The 25769-nt window shown below is 43.6% G+C and overlaps 1 protein-coding gene across 2 annotated transcripts; it reads right to left on the reverse strand.

Annotated features, from left to right (window-relative positions):
* Positions 1-26: 26 nt before the first annotated feature.
* On the reverse strand, positions 27-25314 carry DRC4 (dynein regulatory complex subunit 4). Of its 2 annotated transcripts, XM_074200656.1 has the most exons (11): positions 25205-25314; positions 15689-15790; positions 15145-15342; positions 14717-14923; positions 12624-12678; positions 11777-11982; positions 10910-11077; positions 10378-10464; positions 5681-5890; positions 3502-3567; positions 27-436 (listed from the first exon to the last, which is right to left on the reverse strand). In XM_074200656.1, exons 1-11 carry the CDS (start codon positions 25205-25207, stop codon positions 287-289), a joined length of 1452 nt encoding a protein of 483 aa, XP_074056757.1. In that variant the 5' UTR covers positions 25208-25314; the 3' UTR covers positions 27-286. The 2 variants fall into 2 exon arrangements, with proteins under 2 accessions (XP_074056757.1, XP_074056764.1); XM_074200663.1 differs by lacking the exons at positions 12624-12678; positions 14717-14923; positions 15145-15342; positions 15689-15790; positions 25205-25314 and adding an exon at positions 12234-12323.
* Positions 25315-25769: the final 455 nt, after the last annotated feature.

Here is a 25769-nt window from a genome sequence, read left to right on the forward strand (position 1 = left end):
ATCATTCACCAAGAAAACACAGCATAGTTTCTCTCCTATACCCAGGCCCACTTTAATGCAGCCTTGAGGCAGAGTCAAGGCAAGGAGACATAGTGTACAAGGTAAAAAGTTTTCATCTGCTGATGATAAAGTTTTTAAAAAAATAACCAACCTTCAGTCTATGAAAAAGGGTGTGATCTAGAGCCACCATCTCTGGAGGCTTTTGCCAGGCCTTCAGCCCCTCAGTCTTGGGCAGTATCAAGGCCTAAAGAATGTAGAGGGGAGAGCAGACCATGGTCCATTCAGGCTACGTTGGTGTTGACACAAGCCCCGCGGGGCCAAGTCCCAGGTTCTGGCCTATCATTGATGTCTCCAGAGGCTTAAACCCTATGTTATCCAGAGGGATGCCAAAGGCAACAAGCTTGGCTTCATAGGTTCGCAGCAAGTCATTGTGTGCCTGCAGGAAAAGAAAGGCAAAGGAAGGTCAGGTGTGCAGCCACATGGGCTTTCATTCCCAAGCTGACTTTGACTTGGCTTTGTCATTGTGGTTTTTCCCTTTTTTTTAAACATTACTCTCTGCTCCCAATGGCTCCTCCATGCCAACCTAAAAGAACCCTCCCTTGTGAAAAATATGTACCAGGAAAAATCAGGACCTGGCCCAGTCTCATCTTAAGCTCCTGTCACCTCCTGTTCATAACCTCCCAGGCCAGACTTCATTGTGAGTCTTCTAAAATTACTGTCAGCTACTGTACTGATCATTTAGTAAATCTTTTATTGTTTTTTCTTTGCAAAACCTTTTTTTTTGTATTTTCTTTTACATTATTGAGGTCACCATGCAAACTATTCTCCTAATTTTATATCAGTTCAGACTTTCCAAGTTTCTCTGAATTCTTCGTATTCATCATTTCTTACATCAATAAACTTTATTTTTCACTTAACAAAGACATGTTTTCTTATCCTCTCACCCTACCATTTAATGAAACAAAAAGCAAAACAAAATCCTTGTTTCATACTTAGTCAAGCAAAACAGATTCTATATATTGCACTAATATTCCATTACATTCAATTACCACAAGTGGTTCATCAGGTACTCCCAGTTTTCCCCAGTTTGATTTTTGCCTTCTGTATAATTCGACCTTTCTTTCTATCTGAGACTTCCTTGGAGGTATGTCTACACCCGGCAGTGGCTATCAGTGGGTCAAAGCTATGTGTGATTCAGGGACATTTTTTAGTATTGTTCCAAGCCATTTCCCAGAAAGTTTCAACCTTTTCTCTACTGCATTTTTTTACTGGACTGACTTGTCAAAAAAACACATGTAGATGTTTGTTTTATGTTTCTTCCCAGATCTTAGGGGTGCCTGTGGTATGGGGAAAGGGAAAGTTAAAATGGCCAAAATGAGGGAAAACTAAGAGGAGGAAGGTCTCCTCCGATGAGTAAGAATTGACAGTAGACTTCACTGGAACATGCTCTTTCCAGATTTCCTCCCATGCTTACCTTTGGGTTTATGTACAATGTGGCCAGAAATGTAGTGGGAACTTCTGGGAACCTAGGCAGGCCTGCTGGCCTATCTTTTAGTTACTTGGTGTGGCTACCTCTAGGAGTTGGTGTGACTAAACTGCATTGCTTATAGCAGAAGATAATGTAAGTCACTGAGAGTGATACAGTTTGATAATCTTCTCATAATGAATATGCTTCATCTAAAAATTCCCTTCACTAAGAAAAAGAACCAAAGCACATTCCTGTGGTACACAAGAGTTAGGCAAGACAGAAAATACATTGGGGTCAAAGTACCAGGGAAATGTTGGGAGCTGGAAAAGAGCTGGGGAGAGTAAACAAGGTCAGCAGCTACCGGTGCTCTGGTAGGCAAGAAAGTGAAAATGGTGGCAAAGAAAGAAGCAGGGGTTGATGAGAGAGAAGGCTGAGATGGAACCACAGATTTGGAAGCAATGTAAGAGCAGAGCTGGGAAAACAAAGTAGTGGGGACCTGCTAGGGAATGATCCAACAGGAGCACCCCTAACTGGTCTGTAAAAAGGCTGAAATGAGGAACCCCTCTCTATTGACTCCAGCACTTCCAGGGTCTTAAGATTCCATCAGAGTGACTGCCTTCTCCAATGCAGATCGCAAGCCCCCCAAAAGGTTCCAAATGACCATGAACCTCCCTGATTTATCCAGGCTGGATAAATCTTCAAACATCAACCATACTGTCCATCCTTGGGTCTTTAAACAAAGACTTTTTAACTCTGTGGGACCTTCCTGGGCTGGGACTCCACTGTCAAAGGCTTTTTGCTCTGCATTCAGATTCTGGTGTACATTTTAACACACAAACAAGTCCTTTAGCGTAAGTCATGAAAGGTCACAACAGGCCTGGCGGGTGTCATACAAAGCCTGTCACTATTCACCCCAAGAGAATTAAACACTTAACCTTAAGGCAGTTACTTCGGTAGGTCACTCTTCCGTAAATCCCTCGGCTGTTTGCCAGCACAGCTGTGAGAAGACAGCCCCATGGGCCTGGCATTCCCTGGGCTTAAGTCACCGACTGAATAGCCAAGTCAGAAAAAAATGGTGGACCAAATGGCAGCAGTTCAGAGCTGTTTGAGCAGCTGCATCCAATTATTTTAAGTCAAAAGCAACAATTCCTAGAGTGTGATATGGAAGAAAAAGGCCCCAAATTTGGCTGCGACCCGAGACAGAGATCAGGGCCAGGAAGAGAATCAAGAGTTTCATGGAGTAAAGAGCACATTAAAGGTCAACTAGAGGCAGCCAGAATTACGTGTAGGCTTGGAGACAAAGACATTCTGACTGTGAGGCAGAAGAAGATGGAAAACTGATATAGGAGTAAAAGAAAATCCAAAAACATAAGGCAGGAACTTTCAGGCAGGACCCCAAACAGTGACAAGGATGAGATGGAGAATTGGAATGACCCAGGAGCATGTATAAAATGATGACCTCAAATCATTCATTCACTGACATCTCTGTGCATGATGCTGTTGGACCTTGGAGATAAAGATTAATCAAGATATGCCACCCAATTTAAACCAAAGAAGAAATAAGCCCATTTCTGGTAATTTTCCTCCTCCTCTCCAGGACAGTAGGTAACTAAGTGAAGAGCGCAGTTTAGAAGACATATCTCACACCTCCCTCAAAGGAAAGATGGTCACAGGATACAGAGGTGAAAGGGACCTAGACAAGAAGGTTGCGTCCAATTGGGTCATGTGCCTTGCCTGACATTCCCCAAGGCTTCAATGGTAGACCTAGAATCAGAAGCCAGGACCACAACAGAGAACCTAAGCACAGGGTGGTATGGGAATTTGGAAGGCCAACGAACACTGATTCTCCATGGGCACCAATGGTTCTTGTGTCACTGCATAAGAACTGGTACTGATTTGGATAAGACTGGAAAGGACATTTGGGAAATGAGGTGGTGCCGGCAAATAAGGACCTGATGCCTTTGGAGACTGTCAGCATCCACTTCCCTTCCCTCTTATTTGCCCCAAAGCCCCTTCCCCAGTCACCATCTCACCTTGCAAACCCGGGCAAGCTCATACTGCAGGTCCTTGATAGTGCTGTTTTTAGATTCCAGAACATCCTGAAGAGGGAAATCAAAGAGGTTGGCTATGAGACCTGAGTCAAACAGAGCTGCAAAGTCCAAAATATCTTGTTGTTTATGCACTTAAAAAGAGATCTCAAAACAAGGGTGGGCAGACAAGCACCCCAGGGCCATGCCCAGGAGACCTCTGGTCCACAGCTGCTTGGACCACTGGTTTAAGAGTCAGATCCCCCTGGGGGGAAGGCGAATCTTTCTTTCCCTAGTAAAAATAGAGTTTGCTTCATATTTGTCTTCCCCCTGAGCCAAGGATGTGACTGTGTCCTGTGTACCGTACTCACTGGTCTCATACTATTTCTGACAGCTTCCTCAAGCTAATTAGCCCTCCTGGACTTTTTAACTTTGAGAGCAGAGCCTGGCCATGAGAGGAGCAGAAGGCACAGATCTACCACCAAAAAGTGGGTGAGTTTGGACAAATTGTTTGATTTCTCAGTGTCTCAAAATGGCTCATCCATTAAGGGAGAAGAAAACGTTATCAAATTCCCTGAAGATAGGGGATAAATCCACTAATCCCTCAAGGTGCCTCCTCCCTCTCAGACCTCAGGGTCCAGATTTTCTGAACACAGCTTCCATAGAGGTGCTCTATTCCAATCCCACAGGCCATTTTCTGTTGGAAGCTGTCTCTATCAATAATTGGATTAGGATTACAGATTGGAATCAATTTAGTCAGACACGTTTTATGTTGGCTCCAAAGGAAACAGCTTTCCTCTACACAGAATCTAAACGTTCCCATCAGAACCAGTTCCATTCTGCTTTCTAAACATGGGGAGGGGCAGGATGTGCCCTTCACAGATAGCAAAGGGCTCTACTTCTCTTGCATGTTATTCATGGCAATGCAAAAATTGTATAGACTTATATACAGGTGGGTAAAGCTTGGGGAGAAGCAATGAGAGGTCACCAAATAAGAGAAGAAAGGTTAATATGTTGAAATATTCTGCCTTCATCCCTTCTGGAGGCTTCAAAAGTTCAAGAGCAAGACCAGGAGAACTTTGTCCGTGAGCACAGGAAGATAGCAGACACCCTCCCTACTTGTGGCAAACCATGGGGGAAACTGAGGACACCTTTCACAGTGGTGACCCCTTAGAGTGTTAATGCTAAGCAAACATAATCAAGTTAATTCTGCTTCAAGGACTGACCCCAATTGAAACTCTAATGGTCATAAAGATGAGAAGCACTCCACAAACCAGGAATGGGAGCTCTCTCCCTATTTAGCAGGCAGTACAAACTCAAGAAGTGGCAAGTGCAGGCAAGGCCTGTGGGAAAGGCAGCGTTCTGATGGTTCTGGATCTGTCTCTGTGCTGGTGCCCCCACAATGGCTCATTGCCTTGCTTGATCTCCGAGTCTCTCAGTCCCACAGTGCCATGGGGCTGCTCAGCAGCAAGCACTGACACAAGGCTTCTTCAGGTTGTCAAAACTTGTACAAGTCTCTCCCACCCAATCCTACAACTCCAGTGTCTGCAGTCTCCTGTGGTAGCACCACGAAGGCCCTCACTCCACTCCACCTGCTCCTTTGGAGCCTTAGAAACCATGTTGCTGAGCTTTCACACCTCTTGCTCAGGGAGACTGAGCCCCAGAGTACCCTAACTTGCCCAACCAATAGGGAGTGGAACTGGGAGTCACTTTTCACTCCACTTACCCAGGGACTAAAGCATGGAGAGGAAGTCCTAGGGTCCTGATCCCTAGAGGAGTCATGAGGGAAATGTCACTTGCTGTCCTATTCTGAGACTAGTTGTGTGATTGTCCCCCCACCCCCTTCCTCCCAGTCATGTCAAAAAATTGTGACAGCATCAATCTCAACAAGAGAGCCAGCTGATAGCTCTCTTCTCCAGCCATTATTTATGTTCCCAAGAGGGAGGGAGGATGAAAGCAACCATCAAAGAAACTTTTAGGATCTCCTTCTCCAGCCTATCATCACTTAACTGTCAAAGAGACACACCTAGCTAAGATGTTTCAATGGACATGATCGAGAAGACAATATGTAGAGCAGGACTGTTTCTGGAGTGAACCCTCAAAAACAGGGCCACAGTGGATCACCCAGTCTTATGGGAAAGCACAGCGAGTCAGCACCCAAGAAACCCTTCTGAAGAGCCCATACCTCCAGCTTTCGGGAGACCACCGAGAGGGCTTCAGGGTCAAGGTTGGAAGCTGAGAGAATCTCGTTCAGCTGCACCTCCTTCCTCTCCATCATGTTTGAGAGGGTTAACAGCTTGCGCTCCAGGAGCAGATTCTTGAAGCCAGTCTTCTGCTGAACTTCTTGGATGGCCTTTTCAAACTTGGCGTACAGATCATCTCTCTCTTTTTGTACCTGGCTCAGGAGATGGGGACATGGGGAGAAACCAAGTCATCTCTCAGGGAAATTGTTCATTAACAAGACCCACAGCATTCTCATAATTCAATGAAGACAGATGAGCTATGTTTTTAATCATCACTCCAATGAGAGTGAAAGAAGGCTACAGCAGAAAATATTCATGATTTTTTACTGTGATCATGCTAAAAACCCCAGCTTATATTTCATCCCAATGTTTCACAACTGCATCCAACCCCCCACTATGACCAGGAGGCGTTTTCTAGCCCACAGAATCAACATGAAGACTTTATCTTTCAAATGGACATTGTGAAAGGATCTGGACAGGGTGAAAACTAGAGGAACTATGCTCTGAAAGATAAGAGGTAGAGAGCAATGGTGGATCTCAGTCCTATCTCAGAGAAGACTCCTGGGCTTCCTCCTCTCTTCACCACTGTTTAGTCATGTGGTCTTGGGCAAGCCACTGGACTGTCCCATGCCTTTAATTTCCCAGCTAAAATTAGGAGCATAATGTCTACCACAGGGCAGCTAGGTAATACTATTAATGCAGAGCACAGGGCCTGGAGTCCAGAGGACCTGAATTCAAAGCCAACCTTAGGCACTTACTATGTGTCCCTGGGCAAGTCACTTAACCCTGTTTGTCTCAGTTTCCTCATCCGTAAAATGAGTCGGAGAAGGAAATGGCAAAAAAAACTCCAGGATCTCTGCCAAGAAAACCCAAATGGAGTCATGAAGAGTTGGACACAATTAAAATGACACAACAATAATAATATCAACAAGTATTTGTTGCAATCTTGGACTCTCCAGTGTACCGCTCCTAGAGAACGATTACTTTTATTATCTGCCTGTGAACGGTTAAAGTTTCACAAACTTCAAACCTAGTTCAACAATCATTGGGCTAAAGGGTTCTCCAAATTAAGAAGCTGTGTGATGTGCTGAGCAGCTAAGTGGCACAATGGATAGAATCAAGATGTCTTGATCAGGAAGACCTGAGTTCCAGTCCAGCTTCAGATACTTACTAGTGTGAGACTTGGGCAGGTCATTTAATATCTATGTGTAAAAAAAAAAATCCTGCAAAAATGGGGACACACTGGAGAAACAAATGGCAAATCACTCTACTATCTCTGCCAAGAAAACTCTTGGAACAAAGTTCATGGGATTATATAGAGCTGGACACAACTGAACAATAACAATGGCTTGCTAATTAGAATTTTCTTTGAAAATATTATTAGCAAATTTTAAGTCATATGTCTTTAGCTGTATCAGGACAAAGTTTTTTTTCTCTGATATTTGATGCTAAAAAAACTTTTAAAATTAAATAACAGGGGCAGCTAGGTGGTGCAGTGAATAGAGCACTGGCCCTGGAGTCAGGAGGACCTGAATTCAAATCCAGCCTCAGACACTTAATAATTATCTAGCTGTGTGGCCTTGGGCAAGCCACTTAACCCCACTGCTTTGCAAAAAAAAAAAAAAAAAAAGAAAAAAGAAAAAGAAAAAATCAAATAAAAAAACGAAAGATATCAAAATTCAGTAGGTTACATTTATAAACCAAATTACAGTAAAATTTCTCATTCCTACTTCACTTTCTTCTCATACATACTTGTAGGCTAAGTAGGGAAAGGAAGGCTCCTGGTCTCATAATAATACTATGAGGACCAGGATCTTAACATTATAAGCTGTTACAAAATGAGCTTTCATTCTCAGATCTCATTCTCTTCATGCTGAAGTCAGTTAAGTCAATAAACAAGTATATGATGTGTATGCTAAGCATGGGCATATAAAGAAAGGCAGAAGGATTCCCCTCTCTCAATGGGGGAGATAACATGAAAACAAACAGGGACATACAACAGATATACAAACCAGATGGAAGATGATCTAGAAAAGAAGATAGCAGCAGATGGGAAGTCTCCTCCCCATATCTACCAACACAAGAAAATGGATCCAATATCCTGGGACATTCCATCATTTAAGTCTATCAGTATCCTAATTATAACAGACATCATGTCTAATGCATTCTCTGAAGATGATATAACTACCCATCACTCTACCTATCTATCTTTCACTGTGTTTGTGATAAAAGTCAAGAACGTGTTTCTGGGAATTCTATATGAATCTTTAATTGGTTATATTCAAATATCACCAATTTAATTATTTTTATGCATTTTTAAAATTTTTTATTTAAGGGAATGGAGTTAAGTGACTTGCCCAAGGCCACACAGCTAGGCAATTATTAAGTGACTGAAGACATATTTGAACTCAGGTCCTCCTAACTCCAGGGCTGGTGCTCTATCCACTGCATCACCTAGCAGCCCCCCTAATTTAATTATTTTAAAAGGAAAATAAATTCCCTAGAATATCAAAACACTAATCAGCCTTATGTCATAGGAGCATTTCTGCTGCAAAAATTTCACTCTAATACAGGAAACTGTCTACCTTTTGTAGTTTGTAATAATGATTCAAGTAACATTTTGAAAGAGAATCACAACCTAGGAAATTCAGAAAAATACAGGACAGCCTTCACCTGCCATATATTATTTTTTCCTTTGATTTTTGCAAAGCAATGTAGTTAAGTGACTTGTCCAAGGTCACACAACTACGTAATTATTAAATGTTTGAGACTGAATTTGAACTCAGGTCCTCCTGACTCCAGGCCAGTACTCTATCCACTGCTCCACTTAGCTACTCCCCATATATTATTGTTTAAACAATTATAAAACCTTGTTCGTCTATGGATGTCATCAGTGCCCAAGAGTTCAGTTATCATCTGGACACAGATAATTCATACAGCTTGAGACTTTCTCTTGAGTTCCAGGTCTCCAGACAGTACCAAATGCCTTTTGTACATCTCCAACTGGATGTCCCAAAGGCATCTCAAATTTAAGTTCATTCTTTTCTCCCAAACCCTATCTTCCTTCACCTTCCAACTACTGATCCAGGCTTGCAACATCAGTGTCTTCTTTGATTCCTCAGTCAGACTCACTCCAAGCTGGTGTCGAGGCTTGTCTTTATTTACTGTCCCAAGATCTGTCACATATGGGACCTTCTTCTGACACTCACACAGCTTTTGCCCTGGTGCAGTTTTCCACATTTCCTCATGCTCAGACTGCTGCAGGTTTCTCTGCCTCAAATCTCCCTCCACTTCAATCTCTCCTGCCTCCACTCAACTGCCAGGGAATTTCCTAAAGCAAGGTCTCACCACATTAATGTCCACTGGCTCTCTATTTCCTAGAGGATCAAGTACAAAATGCTCAATTTGGCATCCAAAGTCCTTCCTTATTTGGCCTCTTCTTACCATCCCTTTACCTTCTTTACTCTCCTGTTATGCCAGCTCCCATCTCCCTACTCCATGGAGATGTTCCCCACTCCTGCAATGGGCCTTCTCTACTCCTATCTGCCTCTGCACTTCCCTGGCCTCCTTCAAGACTCAGTTGAAATCCCACCTTTGGCCAGAAGTCTTTGCTGGTGCCTTCCCTCAGCTACTACCTTCCATTTATGTTGTACATCTATATTCATTGTATACTGTCTCCCCCATTAATGTGAGCTTCTGGAGGGCAGGCACCATGTTCTGCCCTTTTTTTCTGACTCCCTAGCACTTGACACAATATAAGCACAGAAATACTTATTGGTGACTCTTGAGCACAGGAGGAAACAGCTGCCAATAAATGTAGAAGCAGTCCAACAAGAGATCAGCCAGGACTTCAAAGCCCTGGTTGAGGGGCAGCAGCACCAGGAAGCCGCCCTTCCTTGTCCCTCGGCTGGGACGTGTCAAAGGTCTGGATCAGTTCAGTTTTTTGGTTTCACTGGACAAGTGGTTCAAGTTTCCACTAACTGGGGAGTGACTTTCTTCTGACTCAGAACACCACAATTTATCTCTTAATGACTACAGTCTACAAACGCAGGACCTGGGATGGCCCAGAGAACAATGAAAAGACTTCCCATAGACAACAGGCTGACACTGAGATTAGGCTCAAAGACTGATGACTCCCAATGTTCTATCTAGCCCCATCAAGCTTTTCGAGTTGACATTCAGGAAGTTGTGAACATCATTCTCTGAGGATCACAGGGAGTGACCTTTGTGACGTTCACTCATGACAAGCAAACACTGATGAATCCTGCTAGATCTCGGGAAGGGGAGGGAGAAATCCAAACACAAAGTCAGGCTCCTATTTACCCCCTGGTAAGGATACACCAGCCATCATCCGCCTAGAGGCCCTGAGGACCAGCCAGCTGTCCCAAGCCCAGAAGCCATGCATCCCTCTCATGGTCCTCCCTGCCCCTGAGGATACTTCAGTTGTTCTCTCTTGGTGTCCCTGTCTTGATCCACCCCTGGCCCTGAGGACTAGCCCACCTGCCCAGAGGTTATGTGTTTCTCTTGGAGCCTTCCCCTGTTCTTGAGGACACTTCAACTGTCACCCATTCAAAACCATGTGTCTCCTGCCCCTGAGGACATTCTGTTCTACCCTCTTCTCACAATGACTATTTCTCACCTTGATGAACCGCTGCTCTAACACTTCATGCTCCCACTGCAGGTCTTTTAATTCTTTCTCAGTGACTTTTAAACGGGCTTTTGCACTCTGGAGAGAAAATAAGAGGGTAAGAGGCAGAAAAACGGTTGGGCCTACTCAACATCAGCTCAGTGCAGACTCCTGGGAGCTGGCAGGGCTAAAAATAACCCAAGAAAGGTGAAGCTCCAACCTCTGAGAAGCTGAAGACCAAGCAAGGCAGCATCTGCTGCCAACTCTCTGCCAGGGAGTGTTATCCGGACTGAGAAGGGGTGCAGGGGGTCTCCCCCTCCGTCCAGACTGCTCTCCTTGAGATCCTTCAGCAGTCTTCCTGACTGGTCCCACAGGGACTTCCAGGGAAAAGGAGGGGAGCATCCTAACCACCCAAAACCCCCAGGCTTCATCCATGAGCTCAGAGAACAAGCAGGATCAGTTGGGTCTCAAAGAGGCACTGACTCATGACCGCTGCCTCTCTGGTGACCCCAGAATGCCCAGAATTGATCCTAAGAAGACTCACGGCCAGGGCGTTTTTATCCTTCTCATAGTTGACTAGCTTCCGCTGCAGCTCCAGCAGTTCCTCCCTGGCCTTCTGCAAGGGATCTGCCAGCCTCTTGTTCTGCAACATCACCTCAGCCATCTCTTTTTCTAAATGGTCTTCCTTCTTTTTCATGTCTTCCATTTGCTCCTGCAGGGAAAAGAAGGAGCACATAAAGCAGCCAAGTAAGGATGGGGAAGCAAAGATACCTCTGTTTGCTGGTGAAACATCCCTAATTAGCAGCTGGACACATTTGGGGAACTGACTGGTCAGATTATGGAGGTAAAACAGACTTCAGTGTCTCAGTGGGGAAATAAACATAAATGTGCATGGGAAAGAAAGACTAGCTACAAAAATAGCTTAGAATTGGCCCAGCACAGTGGGTGTTGTGCTGAAGGCCAGGGTTCAAATCCAGCCTCTGACAGGGCTTTGGGGAACTGCCTAGGACTTCTCTCCTAAGCAGCAGGTAGGCAGTGACCTGTGCTGGTGGAGGAACATACAGGCCTGCAGAAATAAAGCCATCTGTGTAAATGGAAAGCCCTTTTTTACCCTCAGCTCCTGGGAGTCTGGCAGGTAATATAGCTGGAGAGCCTGAGGCTTCAAGGCTGGATGGCCTGGCTGGACTGCACAGCCAACAGGCATTAGGACTTCCCCATCTGCCGTTGGTGGGCTGATTCCATGCCCCTGACCTCTTCCATTAGATCCCCCCCCCCCCAACTCCACAGGGCAGATGCAGTCCCATAACCATGAGACTGAGTTCTCTGGCAGATGATAGCTGGGTCTCTAGAAAGCTTCCCAGCAGGCACCAGGAAGGACTGCTGGAGAGGAGAGGAGCAGTGGGCGACCTACCTTGAGGGAGTTGATGAGCGCCAAGTTGTTCAGGGTTATGTCATTGTAGTAGTTCTTGATGTCGCTGAAGGCCTTCTCGTGGTTCCTCATCAGGGTGTTGATCTGGCCATTTTTTCTCTCCTCCACCTCATGGATCTCTGTCTTTCGCCGAAGATCTAGCTCATCTCGAAGCATTTTCATCTTCTTATCATACTTGGCCTCAATCTCTGAAGGAAAACAATGCATAGAGCAGGTTAGCTGGGGCAGACAGGAACCACAGAGTCAACAAGGACTAATGGACCTACACTCAGGGACAACATATCAGGCGCATTTTCCACGTGGTTCTTCTGGATTCCAGAACGTTGAGCCCACTGCCCAATCCTCCTGTGGAAATCAGTACTGAAGTACTGAATGAAGCAAGACCTGTCTTGCTATAGACTGGAGAAGATTTACCATTGGACACATGCAGGGAACTGACCCAGGAGCCTGTAGTGAGAGCTGAGCAGAGGCCAGAAGCAGGGAGAAGGTCATTCTAAGGAGTGTGTCTGAATGGCTCTGGAGAAGGACCACATGCAGACCAATGCCCCCTTGAATCCTGAAGAAGAGGTATAGGGCATCTTGCAATCTTGCAAAGTCTCCATATTCTTTTATAACTGTCAAAAATAATACATCCTGCATTTGGGGGGAAGCAGAGTAGCTTTGGGAATGTCCCCTCCTCCCTTTTTTTTGAATGATAGAGGCTTCATGACAGCAACCTTCAAGATACTCTTTGTATCCCCAACACAAACACTCTGCTGGGAAAAAAGTGGGGTTTGCTAGGCCTTCTCAGCACAGCAGAGACAGGGATTTACAAGCATCTACAACAAACCTCGTACTTGTCTCTCAAAGTCATTCCTCATCTGAGTAATCTCCTCATCATGTTTCTGTCAAGAAAAATGACAGTGTTACAAAAGCACCATCAAACTCAATGGTCAATTCAGGGCAGCTCTACCCAGGTCAACTAGGTACCTTTGTTTCCTGGAAGACTCTTTTGCTTGGGTGAATCAGTTTCCCCCTCCATATTATGGGAGCAAACATTATAATGGATGAAGTGATTCTGAGACCTATCATGTTCCAAAGCTTTACTATCCTAGGAAAAAGTTAGACCTGAATTTATGGTGACATTATGAAGACCATGTTGATTCCTCATGCACAGGATCTTATTTAAGTTCCTACCCAGAAGTCTAGTCTAGCCACACCAGGCCTGTGTTCTGGATTAAAAAGCTAATGACTAATTCCAACATCCATTTTCTAACATAGGATGCCATAGGATGCTGTTAAGAGGGAGAACCATGAGCTCTGGTGATAAGATTATAGACTATGTAAAGTGGCCTTCTCTTGCTTCTCCTATTTAATGGCTGCAATGAAGAACTTGATTTTAAAGTTTATAAATTGCTTTCCCCAAGAAAGTGAGGCAGATGAAGCAAGCATTGTTATCTCTGTGTTTTAGATAAGGACATCCAAGCTCTTAAGTCTAACAAGAATCTATTATTGCACAGCTAAGAAGCATTTATCACAGCATTAGAATCCAAGTCTCCTGCTTTTGGCTCCAGCACTCAATGCACTATGGCTCTTCAGAAGCATCATGTTAGCCATCTAAAATGTTATGCTCTGATTGGAGAAATGCAAATTAAAATAACTATGAGGCAACAGATTGGCCAAGATGACAAAAAGGGCAAACAATCAATGTTGGAGAGATTATAGGAGGACTGGGACATTGATGCATTGTTGGTGGAGTTGTGAATGGATCCAACCTTTCTGGAGAGCAATATGGAACTATGCCCAAAGGGCAATAAAACTGTTCATACCCTTTGATCCAGAAATACCAATACTAGTCCTATATCCAGAAGAAATCATAAAAAATGGGAAAAGTCTCACATTTTTCAAAATATTGATAGCAAGTCTTTTTGTAGTGGCAAAGAATTAGAAATTGAGGGCATGCCCATCAATGGAGGAATGGCTGAACAAGTTATGGTATATGAATATAGAATACTATTGTTCTATAAGAAAACAAGAATGATTGGACTCTAGGGAAACACAGAAAGAATTACACAAACTGATGCTGAGTGAAGGGAACAGAACCAAGAGAACAATATACACATTAACAACAACTGATCAACCTGGATGGATACAGCTTAACTCAGTATTTCAGAGAGCTAGGATAATCCTAGGAGACCGGTTATGGACATTATCATCCACATCCAGATGAAGAAAAAAACCAAAGAAAAACAAAACAAAAAACAAACTACTGAATTTATCTTATGGTTTTTCCTTTCTATCTCATGGTTTTCTGCTTTTCCCTTTGTCCTAATTCCTCATCCAGAAAATGTCTAAAATGGAAACAAACATGTTAAACACACATGTCCATGTACAAAGTTCACTAGACTGTTTGCCACTGAAGGGAAGGGGGTGGGAAGGGGTGGGTGGAAGAAAACTGTGTAACTTATAAATATGCATGCAGATTAACATTTAAAAACTTCATAACATAATTGGAAAAATAAAATAAAATATCAATAAAAATATTATTAAAATATGTTCCACTGATGTTATACATAGCAGGGTGGTCATTCTAAAAAGCTCTCCTGAGGCACTAGCAGGGTGTGTGTCTCTAACAAAGGCCACATCTAACATCTCCTCCTGTGGGCTGGGCCCATCAGAAGGACCATCTCTGCCACCTCAGCATGACCAACATTATTATAGGCCCAGATGCTGGATCTATGATAGCATGTTTCATTTTACATCCTGTCCCTCCTCATCCAATCACAATCTTGAAAGAAACATGACGTTCAACAAGAATTCCCGAAACGATGTCTAATTTCAGAATAACCCAGGGAGTCTGTGGCACTCTCTCTGAGTCACTGGGACACCCACCATCATCCTCTTCCCCTCTGCAGATATCTCAGCCTGGGCATGCACACTCACCAAACGCAGGTTCTTCACCACCACTTCGTTGGCTAGCTCCTGCTCCTTCAGCTCCACCTTGAGTGTGCGCATGTTCTTGCGCAACTCATTCTCCTGGGTCCGGTGGTCCCTCTGCGCCAGTTTCAAGGACACGGTCCCTTCAGCTTTCATCTCTGTCAGGTTATTTTGGTGTTCATACAGCAAATGCTTCACTTTCTGTTTGTAAACCTAAAATAAAAGACACAAGGCTGATGGGCTCTCTACTGCCTACATCAAGAGAGAAATAACAGTCAAAGCTCCTCCCTTAAAGCCCATGTTCTGAAGCTTTATTTATTATTTATTTATCCCCCCCCCCTCGAGTTGGGGATACACCCAACACTCTGGAGGCACTGCAGGTACAGAGAAAAGAGCCATGATGCCAAGCACAAGCAATTTGGGCTATCTCTCACTTTAATTTCCACTTGATGCCTCTCCTCAGCCTCCTCCATCTCTCGGTCCTTATTCCGGAGTTCTGCCTTCTTCTCCTCCAGCTGCCTCCTCGTGATGTCCCAGAAGGTGTGGATCTTGTCTCTCTCTAGCTGAAAGTAGTTGCGTTCTTCTCTTTCCCTGTCCAGCTCCTCCCTAATCCGTAAAATGTGCTCCTCCACCTATAGAATCAAACAAGGTGGAGAAGGAAGAACCAAGGAGAACAACAGAAATTTTTTGAATCACTGATATGAAATATAACTAATTATTCTGTAGCACATCAATCAATCTGTAAGGAAACCAAAGCACTTAGCAGAAATATGCTGTGCTTAGGAAGAAGGTTCAGTGTGGGGTTTAAATTTTTTTAATGACTTTAATGCTTTAATGCTTTAAAGGCACTTTGTCTTCCCAACTATACTTCTCGGAGACCTGAATTGCCTGCACAAACACTGGGCTCACACCTAGGGCTAGCAATCACAGACCAAAGATGGTGAGGGAGGCTGGCAGAGCTCCAGGCCTGGCTCCTACCTGGTCCTTGTTCATTTCTTCTGGTGGGATGCCATCGACAATGGGTGAAGTTTTTGCTTTTCCCTTCTTTCCTCCTCCTCCTCCTCCCTTCTTTTTGGGTGCCTGAAATAAATGGAAAATCAGAAATGAACATATGGCAGTCACATGGATGAAATGATTAGTTCTGTGGATAATTTATTGACTAATATTTATATAAAGAGGCTTTCTGATACGCCACAGAGAATATCCACCTCCTTACAAGTTAGGATATCATTCTTCCCAGCAGAAATGCTGGCTCCAGGGAGGTGAAGCTAAAATGACAAAGGCAGGGACTCACCTGACCCAAACCACTCCAAATACATTTAAATAATGCCTCTAATCAACTTCTAGAGTGGCAGAACCCACAAAAAGACTGAGTGAAACAACTTTTAATTAAATTTTTATTTATTTAAGGCAATTGTTTCACTCAGTCTTTTTGTGGGTTCTGCCACTCTGGAAGTTGATTAGAGGTATTCTAATCATTTTTTTTAATGTCCTAGCTCACTATTGATAGAAGAAATGTAGGCTGGAACAATTCTGAGGTACTACTACCTTATAGATATTGTTTTCATTAATAGAACAAAAGGAGAAAATGACAAATGATGGAAAGGATATAGAAAAAATGAAACACTGATGCACTGTTGAAGGAGTTGTGAAATGATTCGACAATTCTGTAGAGTAACTCCAATCTATGCCCAAAAAGGGCTATAAAACTATGCTTTCCCTTTGGCCTAGAAGTGTCACTACTATATTCCAGAAGAGATAAAATATGAAGAAAAGAAGCTAAATATATAGGGATAGTTATAGTAGTTCTTGTCTGGTGGGGGGGGAGTTGGAGATTGGGGGACAGCCAGCTTTTGAGGAATGGCTGAACAAACTGTGGTATGTGATTGATATGAAATGCTGTTCTGTTATGGGTAATGATGAACAGTAAAAAACTTACAGGAGCAGATGCAATGGGAAATGTACCTTATACTAAGTAACAGCAATGTTGCAGGACGATCAGCTGTGAGGGACCTATCTTCTCTCAGCATTGCTGTGATCCAAGAGAGAACTCTGAAGGACTTATGATAAAGAATGCTATCCATCCCAATTACAAACTGAAGCACGCTTTTTTTTAAACTTTATTTTTCATGATGTTTCCCTTTCTTGGGGAGGGAAGGGTTACATTTACTTTTACAACATGACTACTGTGATGTTTAAAAAAAATACCCGCTGCAAGGAAGTTCTACTTCAAATGCTGTTTGCCACAAAATTCTTCCAATGTTCCACACTTTAATCCCATGCGTGTGGCCACTTCATCAGTTAACCATTTATTAACCCCTACTATGGGTTAGCTCTTGGAATAAAAAGGTAATAAAGGCCCCAGGGCCTGCCCACCATCTGTTCTTCTGGGGGAGGGCAGTACACACACATCCCCTCATCTCTACAACAAAAGGAGTTATGAAGAAGATACAAAAGAAAAGAGGAGCTCTAGCAGCAGGGGACCAAGAGAGGCTCTGTGCAAGAAGGGACAACAGCTTGGTGCTGAGGGTTGCTAAAGAGTCTAGGAATGGCCCTGAGGAAAGGTCATCTAGGCGAGACATGGCAAACACAAAGAAGCGGAGTCAGTAGGCTGGTTGGGCAGAATGGGGAAGGTATCCAGGCTGGATTGAGGACAGAGGCAGCTAGGTGGCTCAGCGGATAGAGCAGCAGCCCTGGAGTCAGGAGGACCTGAGTTCAAATGTGGCCTTAGATACTTAATAATTGCCTAGTTGAGTGACCTTGGCCAAGTCACTTTAACCCCATTACCTTAAAAAAAAAAAGAGAGGTTGAGACCAAGTTATGTAGGGCTCTCAATGCCAGGCAGAAGAGTTTCTGGTTTTTTTTCCTAAGGGAAATAAGGAACTATGGGCAGTTTTAGAGCAGGGGAGTCACATGGTTCAAGTTGTGTCTTAGAAATATCATTTTGGCATCTGTGTGGAATATGGTTTAGAGTGTGGAGAAATCTGAGGCAGGGAGATCAATGAGAAGGTCACTTCAACTGTCTGGACCTGACCTACCAGGTCCTGGTAATGTGAGCAGAGAAAGGAGGACAGATGCAAAATGAATGAATAAGATGAATAAGATCTGACAGCTAAGTGGAGGAGTGGGATAAAGGAGGGTGTGAAGCTTCGAATGCCTCTGAGGTAGGAAACCATGATTATTAGATGGCTGGTACTGTCCTCCATAGAAACATGGAAATTCAGAAGGTGGGGAGTGTGGGGGAAAGAGAAATACTTTAGTTCTTTAAATTCTTAGTTCTGAAAATTCTTTAACTCTGTTTTAGACACACTGAACTGGAGATAGCTATGGAACATATGGTTTGAAAAATAGCTCAGGAGAAAGCCTAGGACTAGATCTGGGAGTCATCTACTTTAAAATTATAAATAAACTAAAGGGAGCTGACAAGATCATAGAAAGTAGGAAGAGGAAAGGAAAGGGGAGGGCAAAGGAAGGAAGGAGAGGAGATAAAGGAAGAGGTGGGGAGAGGAGAAAGTAAAAGAGGAAGGGAAAGAAAAGAGGAGGAAAGGAGAATGGAAGAGGGCCGAGGAGAGGGTCTTGGGATAAATTCAGTTAAGATGGATGAAAATCCAGCAAAAGATATTACAGAGAAGTCAGACAGATAGAAAGAAAGCCAGAGGGGCAGCTAGGTGGTGCAGTGAATAGAGCACCGATCCTGGAGTCAGGAGGACCTGAGTTCAAATCCAGTCTCAGACACTTAATAATTACCTAGCTGTGTGGCCTTGGGCAAGCCACTTAACCCCATTGTCTTGTAAAAAGCAAAAACAAGAAAGCAAGCAAGCCAGGAGAAACAGTGTCACAAACAACCCAAGGGAAGAGACTAACAAGGAGGAGAGGATGGCCAATAGTGTCAAATGCTATAAAGAAGTCAAGAAGAATGAGGTTTGGCCGGGGCAGAGACAAGATGGAAAGGTAGAAGAAAGTAATGCCATGAAGTGCTGCCATGAAGTGCTACCCTACCCTTCCCCTTTGACTCCTATAAACCAATCTAAAATATGAACTAGGGGCGGCTAGGTGGCGCAGTTAATAGAGCACCAGCCCTAGAGTCAGGAGTACTTGAGTTCAAATCCAGCCTCAGACACTTAATCATTACCTAGCTGTGTGGCCTTGGGCAAGCCACTTAACCCCATTGCCTTGCAAAAAAGCCCTAAAAAAATAAAAATAAAAACGAAATAAAATATGAACTAGACTGAATCCTGATGTAGAAATCCAAGAAAAAGTTACAGTGAATAATTTTTCCAGCTAGAATTGGCATGATCTTGCACCACTAGATCACATCAGTGCTGTGGGAGGGGCTGGGCACCTGGGCAAGTAGTCCCAGCTCCATATGAGGCAACCCCAGATTCATACTGCATCAGGTACCACAATGGAGACAGGTAAACTGGCAGCATTGTTGTTCAGGTCATAGCTCCAGGGTAGACTGAGAGAGGACCTGTCTCTCCCCTTCCTTTCCCATCCTTGGGATCTCAGGCCCTAAATGATATAATGAGGGAGTAGTAAATTCAGAAGCCAGCAGATTCCTGTGGCTCAGAGCCCAGGAACAGAACAGCCCAGGCTGAAGCTTCAAGAGGGAATCCTAGACTAAATGGGGCCTGGAAGTCTAAGCTTTCCAACAAGCTGACCATGGCTCATCCAGCAGCCATGATGGATGATAGATTTATCATTAGTACAAAGCCAAGCCCAGGGGGCAGCAACCAGATTTTGCCTCTGAGATCTTAGAATAGCATAGCATTCAACATAACAAAAAAGTGTCAGGAGGACCAATTCAAACTTTCCCGACACAAATTGATCAGAGTTCCTCAGTCTTTCAAAGTTATTTGTCTTACCATATTGTTGTCTTTGTATAAATTTTTCTTCCTTTGGTATCATGTCTGTGTATGCATGTGTGTGTGTGCATGTGTGTGTATAAATCTGAGGGTATGCCTATAAATTGGGGAACGGATGAACAAGTTATGGTATATAAATGTGTTAGAATACTATTGTGCTATTAAATAAAGGCAGATAGTTTCAGACATACTTTGAAGACATATGAACTGATGCAGAAGGAAGAAAATGGAACAAGAAGAACAATTTATACAAAGACAACAATATGGTAAAGACAAATAACTTTGAAAGAACTCTGATCAATACAATGACCAATTGCAGTTTCAGAAATTCCTCATGAAACATATTACCTCCTGACAAAGGGGTGATGGACTCAAGAGTAGAGACTGAAACATATTTTTAGTAATAAGGGTTTTGTTTTTCCTATATTCTCAATGGGGAGTGAGGGGAGCTGGTAGTAAGAGGAAAGAGATGGAATTTTCCTGATGGGAAAAATATATTCTTTTTTTCTTTTCTTTTTTTTTTAGGTTTTTTTTGTAAGGCAAACGGGGTCTAAGTGGCTTGCCCAAGGCCACACGGCTAGGTAATTATTAAGTGTCTGAGACCGTATTTGAACCCAGGTACTCCTGACTCCAGGGCCGGTACTTTATCCACTATGCCACCTAGCCGCCCCCCAAAAACATATATTCTTTTCTAAAAGGAAGACAACCAAAGATTGCCAAAGATTATAAAATCAAATTGACAATTGTTGTGGGATACAAGTTGTCAACAGTGCTGGGTCCAACCATTCTAGAAATCAATTTAAATCTATATTCCTCAAATAAACTATTGCATACCCTTTAACCCAGAAACCAAAGAAAAAGGGAAAGGACTTATACTACCTAAAGATATTTAATACAACCCTTTTTGTTGGATTAAAGATCCTGACACTGAAGGAGTACCCTCTTAGAGGAAAATGAAATGTAAGAGAAATGTAAGAGAACATATTATTGTACCCCAAGAAATGATGAAAGTGATGGTTTCAAAGAAGCCTAGGAAGTCCTGTAGGCCAGAGACTGAAGTGAGCAGAACCAGGAGAACAATTTCTATAATAATAGTGACAATACTGTAAAGACAATTACTCCAAGTCTTGAGAATTTTGATCAATGACATGATCAACGATATCAACTATAGCAAATCAATGATGCTATTTACTCTTAACAGAGAAGCAATGGGCTCATGGGACAGAATCGGACATTAGGGGGCATGGCCAAGAGAGCGAAGGAATTGCTTGTCTATGCTTATTTTTTATGCGTTTTTAAAATTAAATTTATTTTTTGGTAGCATTTTAAATTCCAAACTGTCTCATATCATTCTAGGTTTATGTAAGTGTCTATATTTGCCAGTGTTTGTTCAGTTCAGAATAATTAAAAACTAAGAATTCTTTTGGAAAAAAAGGTTTGCTAAAAGTTCATCTGATTTGATAATTAGGACATTACTGTTACCTTTGGAAGCACATAAAGTAGAAACATGTTATGATTCGAATAGGGAAGCCATTAGCAAATGTTCAGAACTCTTGCTTTCAGATTGATGATAGATTCCTTCCTTAGACAGGAAGAAAACTATCTTATCCTTATAAATATAACAGCAGAGATTGAAAATTAATGAAAGGAGAGCTATTCCAGGCCTGGTCATGATGGATGGCAAATGTCTTTCTAGGATCAGTGCAAAGTTTTGCTTGGAGACCTGGCAATTAATCTGCTTTCATTAATCACTACCCAGCTGCACTGGGAAGTGCTAATGAGCATATAAAGCTTGGTTACCAAGGCAGAGAAACTGCAAGAGGAATTTTAATAGGTCAAGGAAAAAGCAACATTAAAATAGTAGAAACTGAAGGAAATAAAAAGCTCCATTTCCCTATTTTTTCTTCAAGAAATTATTTTTGTTGATGTCTTTGCTTTAATATCATATTTATTTCTGAATACCCCTAACCCAGTGAACTTTCGTTTGTAACAAACAATGCAATACTCTTTATTTACAGTTACTCTGTTTCTTCAGGGAAAGAAAAGGGACAGCTTCAAAGAATACCTCTCTGAAGAAGTTTGGAACTTAGGTAGCATTTTGTTTCGCAACCCAGATGCTCTTAATCATATATTATAGTTTTCTGTATATATGTATCTACAAGGATGTAAACTCTAAGAGCAAAGAACCATGCCTTAGTGAAACTTTGTGTCTCCAATCCCCTCTGCCCCCTTCCCCAGGACCATGAACTTCAGATACATAGCAGGAACATAATAAAAGGCTGGCGACTTGTTGTATCTGAAGGAAATAACATACAGCTCTAGAACTAGGGAGTTACCTACTATCTATGGCACAATGCCAGGAAAACTGACTGGTTCATTAATGATTTTAAAAAGAGAAGAATGGGATTCTCTTTCCTTTTTTAAAGCTGCCTTCATTATTCCTTTAATGGTACTTAAGAGTCCACTTCTCAAATACCACATTGCCCCCATTCTTGTCTTCTCCTTTGAATTTTTCATTGTGTCTGCTCCACTTTTGATATCAAAGAGTCCTAGAATGCTAATGCTGGAAGGGACTTGCAATCGCCTCTTCAATCCCCTCAGTTTAGAGTGGAGGCAATGAAAGCCCTGGGATGTTATCAAAACTGCTTTAGGGCCATCCAGGTAAAGCCAGAGTAGGAAAAATATTTTTTGATTCTAAGTGCAGTGGCAAATTCAGGACAGCTTCTCTAATACTTGTCTATTTAAAAAGATGGTGATAGCTCAGGGCCACTTGACTTCCAACCCTCACTCTGAGATACTCATGACTTGTAGGGACCCTTCTGTAGTCTATCATTGGTGCTAAGTCTGCTAAGTCCTGGTTGTCCCCCCAGAGATGATGACATGACAGGGGAGGCAGTTCTGACTCTGACAGGAAAAGAACAGTTATAAATGAGAACAGGTAAGGTACACTGTCATTTTGGATCTTTGTCACCCCTATCCAGGTTCCTGGGATTCAGAACTGGAGGGGGCTTTAAAAACTGTCTAGTCAGCTCCCTACTTATTTTACAGACCAGGAAACTGAGGCCAGAAGAGAAGGAACTTGTGTGATCTTGCACAAGAAGCAAATTCAGAATCTGAACTCTAGTCCCTGAACCACAAATCCAATATTCACTTCATTGGGTCACACTGTCTCCTTCTTATACAAGGCTCTGTAATTCTTGCCAAAGGAAGTAAAAAAAGCAAAAAGGGTCCTTTGTTTGGAAAGTTCTGCTGGTAGGCAGGGCTCCTACTTTGGAGTCAAGGGGTCAGAGAATCACAGGCTTTTGAGCTCCAAGGCTATGTGCCTGGAAAGAGACAAGAGATCTGAGTTCAAGTCCTATCTCTGTCTCATCAGACAAGCTCAGCAGTTTCCTGCAAGTCACTGCTTCTCTCCGAGCCTGAGGTTCCTTATCTGGAAGATAGGGACAATATCATTGGTAGCCAGGTGGTGGCATGGACAGAGCTCTGAACCTGAGTCAGGAAGTCTGAGTTTGAATCTGTCCTCAGACACTTCCTAGCTGTATGACCCTGGATCAATCACAGAATGTCTCTCTCAGCCTTAAGTTTCTCATCTGCAAAAAAGCAGACATCAATAGCCCCTACCCCCCAAGGTTGTTATAAGGATAAAACTACTCAAAAAGCAGGGTGTGCCAAAAAAGTCTCTGTTTAAAATTAAGCTGAGTCTTAAACTGAAAACTTTAAAAAAAAAGCTTTGCAAATTTTAAAGACACCTCTTTCTAGATGTCATATTATATACATACCTATCTATTTAGATATATCTCTGTTTCTATCTAGATGTCCTATGATATATATTGGTAAATCTATATAGCTAAAGCTCTCTATAGATATTTATTTGTCTCTGTTTCTATCTAGATGTCATATTATATACATGTGTCAATAGATATCTTGATGTAGATATTTCTATCTAGCTCTATGGCTATCTGTATGTCATTATATATGTACATATTTATAACTGTATATCTAGACAGATGTCTCCATTTAGATGTCATATTATATAACATGCTATATAAATATGTATATCTGTAGTTAAATATATGAAGATGTCTATATTTCTAGCTAGCTATATCTATATTTAAATGCCATATTCTATAACTGCATATATTTATAACTGTATATATAGATATATAGTTATATCTCTAGATAGAGATATATCTGTCTTCATTTCTAACTAGATAATAATATATGTCTTGCCAATCCTATGCTTGCCAAAAAGACTATTTTATGGAATTGCAATTGCTCGGGAATGTCACAAAAAAGGGATACAAGGACTCTCAAGGATTCTCTTAAGAACTTTGGAACTGATTGTGCACAGGATCACTCAGCATAGGGTGCTGTCTTCTGTGAGCGAGGCAGAACTGAAACAGCTCAAAGGAAATTCACTGCAAGTTTAGAGAACTCACACCAGGAATTTGCATAGAGAATTTGTGCCCAACCTGCAGTAGAGCATTCTGAGTTTCTATTGGTCTGATTGACCACAGTGGTAAGACCCTAACATAGGAAGGTCATTTTGGTCCTCTTTGAGAACAAAGGACAACCATCAACCAACCAATCAATAGTTATATAGATAACTAGAGAGATATCTCTATTTCTATCTAGCTGGATCTGTGTCTATCTAGGTGGCATATACCTATGTATATACAGAGCTATATATGTCACATTGTAGAAGTGCATATTTCTCTCTATTTCTACTTAGATATCACATTATATATCTATGTTTCTATAGCTATATATATAGATAACTAAATATCTAGAGATATACGCCTTTTGAGACTTGTATAACATGATTCTTGTAGATATACAAAATCTTTATTTCTATTAAAAAGGGGAGTCCTCTGCTTTCCCTCTAGATATAACTTCATCTATGGCTCTGTTTTTATGTGGGCATATTACATACCTATGTATGTTTCTCTAACTATGGACACCGCTATCTAGACAGATCCTTAGAACTACCTCCTTCCCTCTGCGGATCTCTGTCCTTGGGAGCTTCTACAGCTGCGTGTACGGATCTCCAGGTATCTCTGGCTACAAGGCTCCCGTCTCTAGCTCTGTCCTCACCTGTCTGTTAGGCCCCTCCCATGCCCAGGTGTGTTTCCAGCCGTCTATGCCGCTCTCTGCAGACACAGCCCTTGCCTTCCAGATCTGGAGCATCTATCACAGCACATGCCCGCGTGTGGCACAGCTCCCTCCTGACCCGGCCATGCCCACTAGGGAGCCTGCCCCTCTAGAGTCCTGCGGGCAGTCTCTCGTGGAGTGGGCACGGGCACGCATGCCCACCCGCGGTGCCCACGCACGTCTCTACCCGTGTTCACACCACTAGCAGTGATTTACATAAATGTGGGGGCGCGGCTGCGCGCATGTGGGGACTGTGTGTGACTCGGGGTCAAGGGGCGGCGCCCACAAGGGGCCCCCGAAGGCCCCGCTCGGAAGCCCGCCCTGGCCCCGGGGCGGTGTGGGCCGACGGCCGCTGTGCCATGCCGGGCGGCACTCATCTGGGCCGAGCGCGAGTGGGGGGTCCCCGCGTGGGTCACACGGGGGAGAGAGGCCCCGAGTTCGAGCCCCGCCCGCTCCTGCCCCGCCGGGCCCTCCTCACCATCTTGGTCCACGCGCGGCCCTCGGCCTGTCGGAGCCTGGGGAGGAAGCCCGTCGCCTAGCAACTGCCGCCGGCCTTTCCGTGCGAGATCTCGCGCGGCCTCGCGAGATCTCCCGCGGCTCTCCCGCCCCTCTCCGCGGCTCCCGCGGGCGGCGGCCCTGGCGACGGCTGCGATCGCGTCCCTAGCAACGGGGCCCGGCCCTGGGCGTGGCCAGGCGAGGTCCCCGGGCCCCAGCGCGGCGGGCGGGCGGCCCGGCCTGTGGGAGAGCAACATTGTATCAGCCCGGCGTCCCGGGCCGCTCCGGGCCAGGAAGGAGGCGGAGGCGCCCAGCCCGGGGGCTCCGTGCCGGAGCTGGTCCGAGGCTCCCCCAGACCGAGGGAGAAGCAGCGCCCCAGGTCCAACCCAGGGGCGCGTAGTGGCCCCCGCGTCGCCTTCCTCCGTGTTCCGCTGATGGCGTGTACGTTTGTGGCTATGGCCATCGGGGCAAGACTGGGACCGGCTGCTTTGCAAGACTACAGTCCAGGACGTTGAAGACCCCAAGATTTGAGACTTCATGTTGACCCC

This window comes from Macrotis lagotis, chromosome 1 (assembly GCF_037893015.1).
Source record: "Macrotis lagotis isolate mMagLag1 chromosome 1, bilby.v1.9.chrom.fasta, whole genome shotgun sequence".
Classification (NCBI taxonomy): Eukaryota; Metazoa; Chordata; class Mammalia; order Peramelemorphia; family Peramelidae; genus Macrotis; species Macrotis lagotis.